Genomic DNA, 15721 nt, shown 5'->3' on the forward strand with positions numbered 1-15721 from the left:
CTGTGAGGTAGATGTTATTATCGTCCCCACTCTGGAGATGAGGAAACTGAGGCATGAGGAGACAAGTGCCTTACCCAGGGATACATCTAGCAAGTGTCTAAGATAGGACTTGAACTTAGGTTTTCCTAACTTCCAGTCTTCTACTCTATCTACTAAACTACCAACTACCAACCTGCCCACCACCTTCTTGGTCTCATCTCATGATTAAGTAATCATGGAATCTCCAAGTTGAACTAGTCCAGTCTTCCAGTATAGGAATCCTTTCCTCCTATACTCCTAACAAATCTAGTTTGTGTTAAAAAAAAAAAAAATGTGAGACAAGCCAAGTTGCCAGAGTCAAAAGACTAACTTCCCCCACAATTACTTCAAGAAAAATCTAAGAAAACCACAAAACTAAGGGGTGATCTAAGGACGAATCACTGTGGGGTATCTCTCCAGCCCAAGATCACAAACTTCATCCCCAGGCAAGTGACTGGGGAGAAAATGTGGAATAAGGTTGGGCCAGGATTTGAACTCAGCTTGGGTCTAGGCCAGCAGTTTGAAATCTCCCAGAAGTGGCTGAATCATGGACTCAGTATCTGGGGCTCCAAATAAGCAGAAGTTCATGGTTGCCCAGAACAGATTGCAGAGACTAGGCCAGCAGTACTAGCACTGGTATCCAAAGTGGATGGCAGACTTAGTGTTAGACCCAGGATAGCAACACAGGGGTGGCACAGAAGGGTTTAATTTAAGACTCAGCTACCACAACTCTGGCCAGAACCAGGCTAACAATGCATGGTCACAAAGAGTGGATTGTAGAACTCATTTCTGAATCCAGAACAGGCTTGGACCAGCAGCATGCTCAAAGCAGACTGGGGACTTAGACCCATATCTTGTGCCCAGAATAGGGATAGGTTAGCAGCACCATCACTCCAAACCTGCTAAACCTTTCAGCTAGCTGACAGGGTCTGAAGCCGACTATTGTTTTCTTGACCATCACCCAGGAATAAGTCTACTGCTCTCTTGCCTAGACATAAACTGGAGTCTGGAGCCTGGAAAATCCAGAAGGATAGTGATGCTTGGTAGTGATACAAGGGTAGTGATACAAGGTTGTATCCTTGATTTGACCACATAAAGCCCACCAAAAGTATGAGGTTCCCTGGCTCAAGATGCGCTTATGATCATTGAAGAACACAGCACTCAACCAAAGAACCTAGATAAGAATGGCCAGGATCATACAAAGCCACAGCAGTCCTGACACAAGTGCTGCCTACTGGACCATAATCCTACCACAAAGTTCCAACTTGGGAAGTAAGGATAAAAGAATTACCAAAGCAAAGAAGATAAATACTTTTTGTTTTTGTTTTTGTTTTTGTTTTTTTTGCAGGGCAGTGGGGTTTAAGTGACTTGCCCAGGGTCACACAGCTAGTAAGTGTCTGAGGCTGGGTTTGAACTCAGGTCCTCCCGAATCCAAGGCTAGTGCCTTATCCATTGCGCCACCTAGCTGCCCCCGATAAATACTTTTTTATGATAAATAAGACTCAAAAAGGGTTTAAAATTATACAAATAAAATGGAAGGAAATAAGAATTTATTAAGTACTTATTATGTATAGGCACTGTGCTGAGCACTGGGGGAAAAATTACAAGCAAAAAAGGAAAACAGTTCATTCTGTCAATAAGGTTACCTTCTAATAGGGGAAAACAACTCACAAAAGAGAACTAAAAAGTGACTTTGGGGGTGGGGGGAGGGAAGTACCTAGCAAAGGAGCATAGTTTTGGAGTCCAGAGTTTAGGCGGGAACAAGACCAAGTGGAGAATAAAGGAAGACCAGCCTCAGCCCATCTACAAAATGAAGGTTCCTGAAGGGAACAAATAGGAGAAGAGGGGGAAGGACTGGTGGAGGGATATTCCATAATGAGTAGGTCTTTGGATCAGTAGACTTTTCCAGAATGAGGCTCTAGGCACTGAGGAAAGTTCCAGGATGAGCCAGAAGTAAAGGAGGCATGAAAGTCAGGAATAAGGCCAGCAGGAGAGGAGGAAATGAAAGTAATAAAGGGAAGAATTGGAAAAGAAACATTGAGATGAAAGACTTGGAAAACTAACTTTGTACAAGAGGTACAAAACCATACCTAAGTAACTGACTGCCTGAAAGTTAGAATGGACCAAAAAGAATGACTTCACAAGGGAACAAGAACTATTAAAACAAAGTCCAAAGCTAAGAAAGAAAGAAAGAAAGAAAGAAAGGAAGGAAGGAAGGAAGGAAGGAAGGAAGGAAGGAAGGAAGGAAGGAAGGAAGGAAGGAAGGAAGGAAGGAAGGAAGGAAGAAAAAGAAAGAAAGAAAGAAAGAAAGAAAGAAAGAAAGAAAGAAAGGAAGGAAGGAAGGAAGGAAGGAAGGAAGGAAGGAAGGAAGGAAGGAAGGAAGGAAGGAAGGAAGGAAGGAAGGAAGGAAGGAAGGAAGGAAGGAAGGAAGGAAGAAAAAGAAAGAAAGAAAGAAAGAAAGAAAGAAAGAAAGAAAGAAAGAAAGAAAGAAAGAAAGAAAGAAAGGAGAAAAGAAAAGGTATCTCATATCAGAAATAACTGAACCAGGAAATAGATTAGATTAAGAAGAACTGTTTAAGCATCATTAGACTACCTGAAAGACAGATCTAAGAAAGGGGGCTTAATATCATATTTCCATAAATCATGAAAGAAAACTGCCCAGACATATTAGAACCAGATGACAAAGGGGAAAGAGAGAAAAATCTACCAATCATCTACTGAAAGAAATCCCAAATGGGGACATTTATATCCTTGCCAAGAAAACCCTATGGACATATGACACACAGTGTCAAGAGGAGACAGACACAACTGAACAACAGCTATAAAAAGGACGGAGAGCATGGAATGTAATATTTCAAAAGGCAAAATATACAGACTTACAACCAACAGTATCTTATATATCAACATCAAATATGATTCTATGGGGGGGATGGATCTTTATTAAAATAGAAGTATTGGGGCAGCTAGGTGGCTCAGTGGATAGAGCACCAGCCCTGGATTCAGGAGGACCTGAGTTCAAATCCAGCCTCAGACACTTAACACTTAACTAGCTGTGTGACCCTAGGCAAGTCACTTAACCCTAATTGCCTCACCAAAAAAGAAAAAAAAATAGAAGTATTCTAAAAGTTCCTGATTAAAAAGATCAGAGCTAAGTAGAAACTTTGAAATACAAAGAGAGGGGCAGCTAGGTGGTGCGGTGATAGAGCACCAGCCCTGGATTCAGGAGGACCTGAATTCAAATTCAGCCTCAGACACTTGACACTTACTAGCTGTGTGACCCTGGGCAAGCCACTTAACCCCAACTGCCTCACCAAAAAAAACAAAAAAAACAAAAAAACAAAAAACAAAGAGAAACTTAAAAGTCAGTAAGTGGTTAAGAAGGGACTTTATATGTATGATGTTTCTAATGGGAAGGGGGGTGGCAATCATATAAGTACTTATTCTGAACCCTACTCTATCAGGGTGATAGGAATCAAATAATATAAAGGGTCTGGTAGGATTTTGTTATATTTTGATAATATTAAAAAAGAAAGGAAAAGGAAATGTGAAAGGATACAATAAAGAAGAAAGGGAGAATGAATGGGAAGAAACATCTCACATCATCAGGAGTTAAAAGTCTATAGAAACAAGAAAGGTGTGGCAGAGCATATATTAGAACTTCATTCTCATCAGAAGTGCTCCAAGGAGAGTAGAAAACACACACACACACACACACACACACACACACACACACACACACACACACACAGTTTTATGTAGAAATATATTCAATTCAGGGACCACTAAGTGGCGCAGTGGGTAAAGCACTGGCCCTGGATTCAGGAAGATCTGAGTTCAAATTTGACTTCAGACACTAGACACTTGCTAGCTCTGTGACCCTGGGCAAGTCACTTAACCCTCATTGCCCCACTGAAAAAAGAAAGAAAGAAAAAAAAGAAAGAAAGAAATATATTCAATTCAAGAGATAAATTGGGGGGGGGGGGCAGCTAGGTGGTACAGTGGATAAAGCACTGGGCCTGGATTCAAGAGGACCTGAGTTCAAATCTGACCTCAGACAGTTGACACTTACTAGCTGTGTGACCCTGAGCAAGTCACTTAACCCTCATTGCCCTGCAAAGAGAGAGAGAGAGAGAGGGAGAGAGGGAGGGAGGGAGGGAGAGAGGGAGAGAGAGAGAGTTGGAAGGAAACAGTTTGAGAGAGAATAAGTGGGAGGATAGATTTATTGAAAGAAGTCATCAAAACAAATACTAAACTCAGAATTTAAACTGGGATCATAAAGAAGGGTTTAAAAGGGAAAAAAGAAAAGGGGGTAAGAAGCTGTGATTAACATCTGAGTTAGAGGAATTTCTATTCCTCTAAAAGGAATAAGGAATTTCTATTCCTCTAAGAGGGGTAGAGGAGTATTGCTGATTGCTTCAAACATAGAACACTGGTGCTCAGCACACTCCTATTTCTCTACCCATTTCTTTGTGAAGAGGATCCAGGAAAAAAAGAAAGGAAAAAAGGGTAAAATCATAACTGTAGAGGTGAATGGAATAAAAGAGAAAAGGATAGCAGAATTGCTTAGAATCCAGAATCCAATGTTGTTTACAAGAAATACAAATGATATGTAAAGATTGATACAATGTTAGAATAAGGGACTGGACCAAAATCTCTTTTTCTTCACCTGAACTCAAAAAAAGCAAGTATTACAATCATAGTTTCAAAGCAATAGGAAAAATAGACTTGATTAAATAAAAGAGGAAAAACAGAAAGGTACTGTAGACAATTAATTTCTACATTTAACATATATGCACCAAATGACATAGCATCTAAATACTTAATGGAAAATCTAAATGAGGTATGGTGAGAAATAGATCATAACACTATAATAGTGAGGGACCTTAATGTATCCATTTCAGACCTAGAAAAATCTAACAACAACATGAACAACAAAGAAGTTAAGGACCTAACTAGTATTTTAGAAAAGTTAGGTGTGATAGATCTCTGGTGATTAAAAGAGTACAGAAAGGGGGCAGCTAGGTGGTGCAGTGGATAAAGCACTGGCCCTGGATTCAAGAGGACCTGAGTTCAAATGTAGCCTCAGACATTTGACACTTACTAGCTGTGTGACTCTGGGCAAGTCACTTAACCCTCATTGCCCCACAAAACAAAAACAAAACAAAAAACAAAAAAGAGTACAGAAAAATCTCATCTGTGTCTTGCACCTTTACAAAAAGTGTATATGGACATTATAAAGTAAAAAATTCAGAAAAGTAGAAATAGTACTCAATTACTGCTTTCAATGCAACAAAATTCTATTTAATAAAGGATTAAAATTAGTTGGAGACTAAATAATAATTCTGAAGAAATGATGTATTGAAAAATAAATTGTAAAATATAAATAATTTTATCATCAATAATCACAACAATAAGACAGCATGCCAAAATTTTCCTCACACAGTCAAAGTAATCATTAGGGGAAATTTCATATCTCTAAATGCCATTATCATTAAGAGAAAAAAAAATCTATTAATTGGGCATAGAACAAAAAAACTAGAAAATCCTTGTTTTCTATAAACCCCATTAAACACCAAAATATAAATTGTAAAAATCAAAGAAGAGGATAACAAAATTGAAAGCAAAACATTAAATTAATAATAAAATAGGAGCTTTTAAAAATAAAAATACAATAGAAAATACATTAATTAAATTTTTTAAAAAGAAAAAAAGTGGCATCAAAAATTTTAGAGGAGGTTCACCATAAATAAAGAAGAAAAAATTATTAGAAATTATTTTGCCCAACTATATGCTAATAAATTTGCAACTTAGATAAATATTTACAAAGTAATAGAACAATAAATAAAAATTTTAAACAACTTAATTTAAGGGAAGAAAAAGAAGAAAGAAATTGAATAAGACATAAATGATCTACCAAATTAAAATCCCTGCGATTAGATGTGAATCTTTTCAAACAATCAAACAATGATTCATTCTAAGACAAACTTCATAGCTATGAAAGAGTGCATCCTGCCAAATTCTTTCTTGTATACAAATATAGTCCAATACTCCTAATGAACATTGGATAAAAATAAATAAATAAAATATTATTAAAGTGAATATAGCAATATATCACTATGATTATACACTTTGACCATGTTAGATTTTTAACCAGGAATATCAGCAAGGTTTAGTATTTGAAAAAGTATAAACAAAAACAACCATGTAATTACAAAAACAACAGTAATCATATGATTATTTTAATATATTCAGGAAAAAAGCTTTTGACCAAAAATAACTATCTGTTAAAAACACTAGAAAACTTGGAAATATATGTATTTTCCTTAATGTTGTAATTAATATATATCTAAAACAAAGATTCAACTTTATATGTTATGGGAATAAATTGGTTGCTTTTCAAATAAGACCAGGGATAACATAAAGATTTCCATTATCATCACCTCTCTTCGATAGAGTGCTAGAATATTAGTTATAATAATAAAACTAGGAAAATGAAAATAAAGGACTAAAATAAATAAGAAACAAAACTATGACTTTTTGCAGATGATATGAAGGTGTATTTAGAGAACTTTAGAGAGTAAACTAAAAATTATTTTGAAACAATGGCTTCAGAAAAGTTTCAGGGTATATTAAAAACCAACATAAATTATAAGCTACAAAATCAATCATTTTATACTATCAATGAAACTCAGAAGGAAAATAAAGAGAACTTATACTCAAAATAACTGCAGAACATATAAAATACTTAAGAGTCTACTTATTAATTCATATACAGGAACTATATGTTTCTATATGTCTCTATGTCCTATAGAACAATAAAAGACTTCATGGCAATAAAGATAGACCTAAATAATTGAAAAAATTAAATTGTTTATCATAAGGCTGAATTGATAATATTAAAATGAAAAACTACCTAAATTTGTTTACTTATTCGATGCCATACCAATTAAACTACTACAGGATTGGTTTTTAGGGATAGAAAAAAATAATAGTGAAATTCATCTTGGAAGAAAAAAAGGTCAAGGATCTCAAAGGAAATAATGGAAAAGAACGGAGATGGATGGGGAACAGGGAAGCATTCAAAGCATACTACAAAATCATCAAAAACTTTTGGGACTGACTAACAAACAGAAAAGTTGATCAATAGCACAAATAAAGTACACAACATTGAACTATGTCAAAGAATATGTCCTTTGACCCTGATATTCCTCTTTGGCCTTAACCCCAAAGAGGTCAAAGAAAGGAAAAAGGCCCATTTGTACAAAATATTTATAGCTGCTTTTTGTGTTGACAAAGACCCGGAAACTAAGGGGATCCTAAAAATTGGGGAATGGCTGAACAAGTTACATAATATGAATGTAATGAAGTATTATTGTGCCATAAGAAATTACAAATTGAAGTCCCCAGGAAATCTGGGAACTGATGAGGTGTGAAGTGCATAGGTCAAGGAAAACAGTTAACACAACAATACTATGAAAGTAAACAATTTTAAAAGTCTTAATTCACATCAGTGCAATGACTAACCAGGATTCCAGAGGACCAGTGTTAACACATGCTATTACATTCCCCCGCCCTTGATAAGAAAGTGATAAGGTAAATTTGAACATGGCCAATGAGGAATTTATTTGTCTTGAATAATGTATATTTGTTACCCCATTTCATTTTTTATTTTCTATTTTTAATAGAAGAACAAATCATTAAAAAATGACATTTAATTTTTTAAAAACCAAACTATTGGTTTTATAGTTACCTGGGAGCAATGAGAGGTTAAGGGCACACAGTCAATATCTGTGCCTATGGGAACACTTGCAATATTTTCTATAGGTAGAACACATTGCACTTGGAGTAGGTTTTCTTGATTCTGAAACCAGCTGCTTCATGATGCCTCTCATTAGAAAAGCTGGTACTGTGTAATTTTTAAAGAGATAAAAACAAAAGTCTTTAGGATTATTTAGGAGATGAAAAGATAAAAATAAGTATGGAAGACTAGTAAATAACTAAGTTCTCACTTGCCCACTAAGAATGATATAAAATTTGCTTGGTCTTTTATCTGCAGTAGATCTACTATCCCCACTGGTACTACCTCTCACCTATCCACTATTCTTACTTGTTTTAGCAAATGTTTAGTATAGATAGAGAACAGGAATGTGATAGCTCTCTACAGGTATTTGAAGTATTATCATGTTGATGAGAGAATAGTCTTGTGTTTCTTCTCTCAGTGGATAGAACTAGGAATGATGGGTGGAAAATGCAGGAAGGCAGATTTCAGCTTCTTGGGAGAAAAGACAGTCCTGCTATTAAAGTTATCCCCAAAGCAAAATGTGGCACCTTAAGAAATAGTGGATTGGGCAGCTAGATGGCCCAGTAGATAGAGCACCGGCCCTGGATTCAGGAGGACCTGAGTTCAAATCCGGCCACAGACACTTAACTTACTAGCTGTGTGACCCTGGGCAAGTCACTTAACCCCAATTGCCTCACAAAAACAAAACAAAACAAACAAACAAAAAAAAACCAAGAAATAGTGGATTACCATCAATCTTCAAGAAAAGAGTAGATAATTGTTCAGGAATAATCTAGAAAGGATACAAAGTGGAGGTACAAATAGGAGATTCAGATTGAATTAGGTAGCTTCCAAGGTCTCTTCCAACTCTGGGGTGCTGTGAAACAACTAGTGAAATTAGACATTATGGGTTTGTAGAAATGGAAAGAAAAAGAAAACACATTTGTAATAGAAGTAAATGCTATAGGTATGTGGGATTTGGGGAACATAGGGCTTCTACCAGAAAGGGGATTAAACCTTGAATAAATGGGGGGCAGCTAGATGGCGCAGTGGTTAAAGCGCTGGCCCTGGATTCAGGAGTACCTGAGTTCAAATCCGGCCTCAGACACTTGACACTTACTAGCTGTGTGACCCTGGGCAAGTCACTTAACCTCCATTGCCCTGCCAAAAAAAAAAACAAAAAACAAAACAAAACAAAAAACCTTGAACAAATGACTCAGAAGTGAATCTAGAAGAGCTGTAAACTTTGCCAAGAAGTTGAAGGGACCACTATAGTTAGTTATGGGCAGGGAGGGAGCTGCATCTACAAAGCCAATCAGATAAGAGGCTACTGTTAGAAACCTGGGAATCACACTGGCTGGTAAAAGAAATTTTGATCTGGCATTGAAGAGTCATTGAGGAATAGAATTGGAGGGCTGCTTAATGAAACTAAATCCCATTAAACTAGTAAATTTCATTCATTCATAGCCAACAACTTTTCTTCTTAATATTCCAGCATCCAGGATCAAGATAAGATGCTTCAGGCCCTGTGGAATACATGTGAAAAACTTCCCAAGGCTAATCATAACAACATCAGGTAAGTAGAAATGGAAAGCACCTACATGATACTCATTTTCTTGTCTCTGGTTTTCCACAGAAGTTATAAGGTGAATGGATTTCTGTTTCTGTGACCCAGGATACAGATGACCAATAGATTCTCTCTGTTAGTAATTTGATAGTCATTTAGCACTTGTTTACCATTTCAAGTACCAGTTATCATGAAAAGGTATTTATTTATACCTATTGTATGCTTAATTTTAACATTAATTATTTCCAATAAGTCCTTCCAAGAGATGCCATTGACAAAGAGCACCTCAATGTACCTGAGTACTCAAGTAACTTCATCAGCAGAAACTTGCTGAACTTTCCTGCTTTTCTTTTTTTTTAATAATAAATATTTGTATTTATAGTCTTGAGTTCCAAATTTTATCCCTCCCCCCCACCCTTTCCCCCTTCCTAAGGCAGTAAACAATCAGATATAGGTTATATGTGTTCAACTATGCAAAACATTACCATATTAGTAATTTTGTACAAGAAAATTTGAATAAAAGAAAAAAATGAAAGTGAAAAATAGCATGCTTTAGTCTGTGTTCCATCGATATCAGTTCTTTCTTTGGAGGTGGTAGTATGCTTCATCATTAGTCCTTTGGGATTATTTTATTGCTGAGAATAGCTAAGTCATTCACAGTTCTTCATCAAACAATATTACTGTCTCTGTGTATATTCTCTTGGTTCTGTTCACTTCACTATACATCAGTTCATACAAGTCTTTCCAGGCCTTTCTGAAATCATCCTGCATGTCATTTCTTATACTTTGCTGCTTTTCTACTTACAGAAGCATATAGTCTGGCCAATATATATAACTTATCCCTTCCCTTTGTTTTTCTGAGTCGGTCCTTTGCTCTAAGAACTTTGTCTTTGGCATTTACCTGAAAACCAGCTGTCAATAAATGTAGACATTTAAAACAGGTCTCTGTTCAATGTCAACATTATCCCAATTCCCACCCATCCCCCTTTTATAAATTGCCCAGATCTATTTACATTTGCTTTAGCACATTTCTTCCAGAGAGAAAAATGAGTTCCCATCTTACTCAGGGATATTGTGAGAAAAGTGATAACACTGTGAAAGCCTGAGAATTCTTTTGTTAGGATCTTCCTTCCTGAGTATTAGTAGCAGAGTCATTGCTCAAGGGTAAAAATTAAGGGCCTTAGTGGGCCTCTCACTTTTCATAAGGTATGTCCCTCATTGATTTCTTGACTCTATTTCTTGGAATTCAATCCCTGTCTCATTTATTATTTATTATTAACATGTTATGTCACCTATATGCAGATTCTGTGATTTTTCACAAGAGTTCCTTACTGATACTCTTGAATTCTCTCTCCCATCTGATACTCCTCCCCCATCCAGTGTATGACCTTCAGGGATGTCTTCTGATCCATTGGCTATATGGTTAAACAATGTCCTATTTTCTGTTTTTCTGGGGTATTAGTATCATCATCTGTAAAGATACATTTATGTGTTGTATGACTTTGTTTAACATTGATCATCAGCATAATTACGTAAGATGGTTTTCAATTGCTTGAACAATAATTTTTAATAGTGGATGAAGCAAATTACCCCAAAAAAAAGCTTTTTTTCTTTTTTAAATATTTTTCCCCAGCCACTTTCACTACCTTCAAAGTTTTGGGGTTTTTTTTTTACTATTATACAGAAACTAGGAACATCAAACACATGTAACAGATTCATCTCATCTCTCTTTGGTATAGCAGATTTCTTAAACTCCCAGCTCTATTAAGCTTGCTCTGTAAAGAAAAGAAATATTAGTTTCTAAAGATACTTTTCTGTGAATGGGTTTATCTCTTCTTCTTTCCATGTATGTTTGATTCTAATAGAATACAAATGTCACTGCCAGGGGTAAAAAAAAAAAAAGACAACAGAAAATGGTTTTTCTGTGATATGACAAGGTTTTCTTTAAATGCCATGTAATGGATCTTGGGGAATAGTGAAGAATTTCTTAGAGTACTTATTTGAAACATATGCAGGCATCTTACTGAGATCTGAGCATGTCTTTTTCTGGCAAAAAGAATATACCAGGAATGACTTAGCCCAAAGACATAAGGACAATGATGATTATTCACATTTACGTAACATTTTAGGGTATACAAAGCATTTTTCTCATAATGTCATTATGTTGCAAAAGCAAATGTTAAGATGAACTTCTCTAGAATATGTAAATTAAAGCAAATATGTAGGATGAGTTCTTAGTTAGTTGATTTGCACAAAACAAAATCCCTATCCAGGCATCTAGTCATTTGTAACCAATATCTTTTTATTTCCTTTCAGATACTTGATCAAATTTTTAGCTAAATTGTCAGAATTTCAAGACACAAACAAGATGACTCCCAGTAACATGGCTATTGTACTAGGACCCAACTTGTTGTGGCCACAGTCAGATGGGTGAGTAAAGCACAAGGACTTGAGAGTGATGTTAGCAAGAGAAGAATAACAGGGGAATGTAAAGCAATTACCAATAGTGTTCATTTTTCAAGCCTTTGCAGCCCTCTCATGCTGGCTTTATGAAATACTATTTTGGTCACAAGAAGGGGATAACATATGCTTCTGAAGCACCTCCCTTCTCCATCTCTCCCACCCCTGTTGACATCATCAGCTCAGGATGAGCCTGGTGCTAAAGTATAGATATATGCTAAGTTAGGCTGGGTATCAAGATAGTAGTAAGTCTCCATGGCAGGGGCAAGAGACCTAGCAAAGCGTACAGAAAACTTTTGGAGGGCTCTTCCTAACACTTTGTCTTCTCAGACATAGTCTTGACCAAAAATTCCAAATGCCGTTGGCATTAAGTAATGCTTCTTGGAGTTCCCAAGACATCTCTGCCTTCCTTTGTCCATGACCTTCTGTTGTATGTTTTAGGAATATTACTGAGATGATGACCACAGTTTCTCTGCAGATCGTTGGGATCATTGAGCCCATCATCCAACATGCTGATTGGTTCTTCCCTGGGGGTATGTAGTGGGTGATGCTAGCTTGTGAGGACCAGTGTCTGGTGGGCACCAGTAGGAGATAGGAAGTCTAGGACAACATAAGGATCACCGCCAGCTCCAAGGCCATTGAAAATGATGCATTGCTACCTCAAGCATTTTCTATACCATGCCCACATTCACATGCATCAAAAAGGTCATGTCCATGCCTATGGGCATCATGAGCAATCCTTTTTAGAGGAAAATTTAACTCCAAGTCACTATTACACTAGAAAGCAAAAATCTCTTGCCTTCTAGTATAATTAGTCATTCAGTGATCTACTGCCAGCATTTTTATTCAGCTGGCAAAGAGTAGACACTCAATAACTGTCTCCTGAATGTTGAATTCATATAAACATAGGTTAGTAGAACTGGAATGGACCTTAAAGATCAGAACCTACTCATATTGTAGATGAAGCAAATGAGGTCCAAAGAGATGAGGTGACAATTTAGCAAATATTCATGAAGTCCCTATTACTGTCATACACACACACACACACACACACACACACACACACACACACACACACACATTGATGAACACTAACATATAAAGTTGTTTTTCCAGTACTGATATATTTTGTTGATTTATCTAAACTCTGTGGTCCTATTCCCTTGGTAACCGGCACATATACATATGAAACTGGTTTCCTTATCTGTCTCATAAATTAGCTATGAAAACTTTTCCCAAAGAAGAGTTCTGGAAATGTTTTGAGCAGCACATAGTATCATCATCCAAATAAGTGTAAGATCATAATATTTAGAGGTAGAGGGGACTCTTAGACATGATCTAGTCCAACCCTGTCACTTCACTTAACAGATGAAAAAACCAAGGACCAGAGAGAGAAAGTAACTTTACTAAGGTCATACAATAGCAGAACAGGAACCATATTGTCTGATTTCTTAAATCTAGTGCATTTTATGCTTCACAACACTCCATCTACAAGGACTGATTCTGTGGCCTTTGCCTTATTAAAGTTCCCCTCCCATCATCATTATATATAGGCTGTCCCATAATGTTTATAATATACCCCCTCTTCACTTCCATCTCTTAGAATCTCTAGCTTCCTTTAAGGCCCAGTTCAGGTACCACTTCCTACATGAATCTTGTTCTCATAAGATACTAGTGTCTTCCTACTCCCCATCAAAAAATTACCTTGTTTAATTTGTATATATTCAATATTTATTTTGTATGTAGTACTGTGTCTGTGCATACAATAGGCATTTAATGCTTATTGACTTGATTGGTAGCTTGAACCAATTGAGATAATTGGACTTATCCTTCTAGTTCTCCATCCCGTTTTTGTTGCCAAGTTAGTGACATTACTTTGTAAACATGCTTTTCTCCTCATAAGATAGCTACTGCTAAGGTTAAGAATGGTCCACATGGATATCAGACTCTGAGCTTGCTAGCTCTGTATTCTAACCCCCTGTGGAAACCAGTCTCATACTAATCTAACTTTGAAAAAAAATTTAATTCCTGTTATTTCTGCTTTGTGTGTCACCATCTGAGAGATGAGCTATTGACTATCCTGAGAGCTCTGTTGATGGCAAAGAATGAAAAATGGGAAGAGGATAGGGGTAGGGATGTTAACAAAAAATGTGAAAAAGAAATTGGGAATGGAAAGATGTAAAGTAGCTATGTGAGCTCTGGGAAGAGTTGGTGAGTAAATGCCTATTTAAAAAAAATTAAAAGGAATTTCCAGGCTTAAGATAGTGGCATGGGGAATGGGTGAGATGGACCTTTCTATATGGGAAAGCAAGAGGGGGAGATATCTCTTGCCCTCATCAATCTCAGAAGGTGTGGGGGTGGGGAGGGGCAGTCCTAGGACATGAGGCTTTACACACCCATTCTTTCTTCCCTGGCAGACATAGAGTTCAATGTGACAGGTAATTACGGGAGTCCTATACATGTGAACCACAATGCCAATTACAGCTCAGTACCCTCTCCTGATATGGACCCTGCTGATCAGCGACAGCCTGAGCCAGCCCGGAGGCCCCTCAGTGTGGCTACTGATAATATGATGTTGGAGTTTTACAAGAAGGATGGGTATGATCAGATATTTCTTTCTCAGCCCTGGGAAAGGCGGGTGGGAAGGGAGGTATAAGAAAAATGCAGTGTGATGGAAAGTTCATATCACTTAGCCACAGCTAAGGGACATCAAAATGTCTGTTAAATTCATAGAAACAGAGTCTAATAAAACTGGAATAGATAAAAATGTAAACCTTATATAGAGTTCTGCATCACCCATACTAGTCAGCAGCTAAGATAAAAAACAACAAAACAAACAAACAAACAATAACAACAAAACCCTGCATCTCCTATTCCTGGTCTACAGCCAGAATTATACACACTCAAATCTTCTCCTTTTATGCCAGAAGTTGATATGAACTGAGCAGTCACTTCTTCAACAGAAGAAATAAAAAGCACCAACAGTAAGATCTAGATAATGAGAAATGAAGCTAGACCCTTTTAGTGCCTCCCACAATGCCCCAAACAGGACACTAGGGTTGGTAGATAGCTCCATTAGAAAGGTATGTCAAAAGGACAGCTAGGTGGTGCAGTGGATAGAGCACCAGCCCTGGAGTCAGGAGTACCTGAGTTCAAATCCAGCCTCAGACACTTAACACTAGCTGTGTGACCCTGGGCAAGTCACTTAACCCCAATTGCCTCACTAAAAAAAAATTTTTTTTTAATTTTAAAAAGAATAAGATATGGCATATTTAGAGAATGAACTGGGAATGTACCAGAAATCCATAATCCCTGACTTTTCCCAGGGAAGGGTTTAGGATTTTTGTGTGAATGTGAGGCAATAAGCAATTGTTAGGGAATTGGTCTTTAAATCCCATTTTTATGGTTGGACTTTAAAATGCTATTTTACTTTTCCCCATTAAGTGTTTGATAATCTTTATCTAGAGCACCTCCATCCTGATCATAGCCTCAGAAGACATTCTGGGAATAATCTAGACCTACAGTTAGAGCCCTGGTCCATAGTTCCTCCTTGTGTCCCTTAGTCTAGTCAGCCTGCTCTTCTTGCTCTGTGACCCTAAGTGGATTTGGTTCCGAAGTACTTCCATCTGGCAAAACATTTTAAAGTGATTTCTAAGGAGTTATGTTTTGGACCAGCACTAACAGTCTGCCAACTATCAGTGAAAGAGACAATAGGCAAATAGGGAAACCTTAAACAACCTCCAGATTCACTGACATCTAGAGTTGTTTTCACCACTACTAGAGTTCTTAGGAACCAGCTACATCCAGTCCTGGCAACCTTTCAGAAGTGTCATTCTAACACTTTCTTTATTCTAACACTTTATTCTGATTTATGGTTTCTTGAGTCAATTATCCAT

The 15721-nt window shown here is 37.0% G+C and overlaps 1 protein-coding gene across 5 annotated transcripts in view; it reads left to right on the forward strand.

Moving 5' to 3' along the window:
* The window catches only part of ARHGAP44 (Rho GTPase activating protein 44), a 147435-nt gene that overhangs the window by 104180 nt on the left and 27534 nt on the right, over positions 1 to 15721 (forward strand). For all 5 annotated transcript variants that reach the window (XM_044001817.1, XM_044001813.1, XM_044001814.1 and 2 more), the window contains exons 13-16: positions 9294 to 9374; positions 11682 to 11795; positions 12267 to 12358; positions 14243 to 14423. In XM_044001817.1, coding sequence (XP_043857752.1) covers positions 9294 to 9374; positions 11682 to 11795; positions 12267 to 12358; positions 14243 to 14423 — 468 coding nt within the window. The remainder of the gene's footprint in view (positions 1 to 9293; positions 9375 to 11681; positions 11796 to 12266; positions 12359 to 14242; positions 14424 to 15721) is intronic.

This window comes from Dromiciops gliroides, chromosome 4, assembly GCF_019393635.1.
Source record: "Dromiciops gliroides isolate mDroGli1 chromosome 4, mDroGli1.pri, whole genome shotgun sequence".
Lineage (NCBI taxonomy): Eukaryota > Metazoa > Chordata > Mammalia > Microbiotheria > Microbiotheriidae > Dromiciops > Dromiciops gliroides.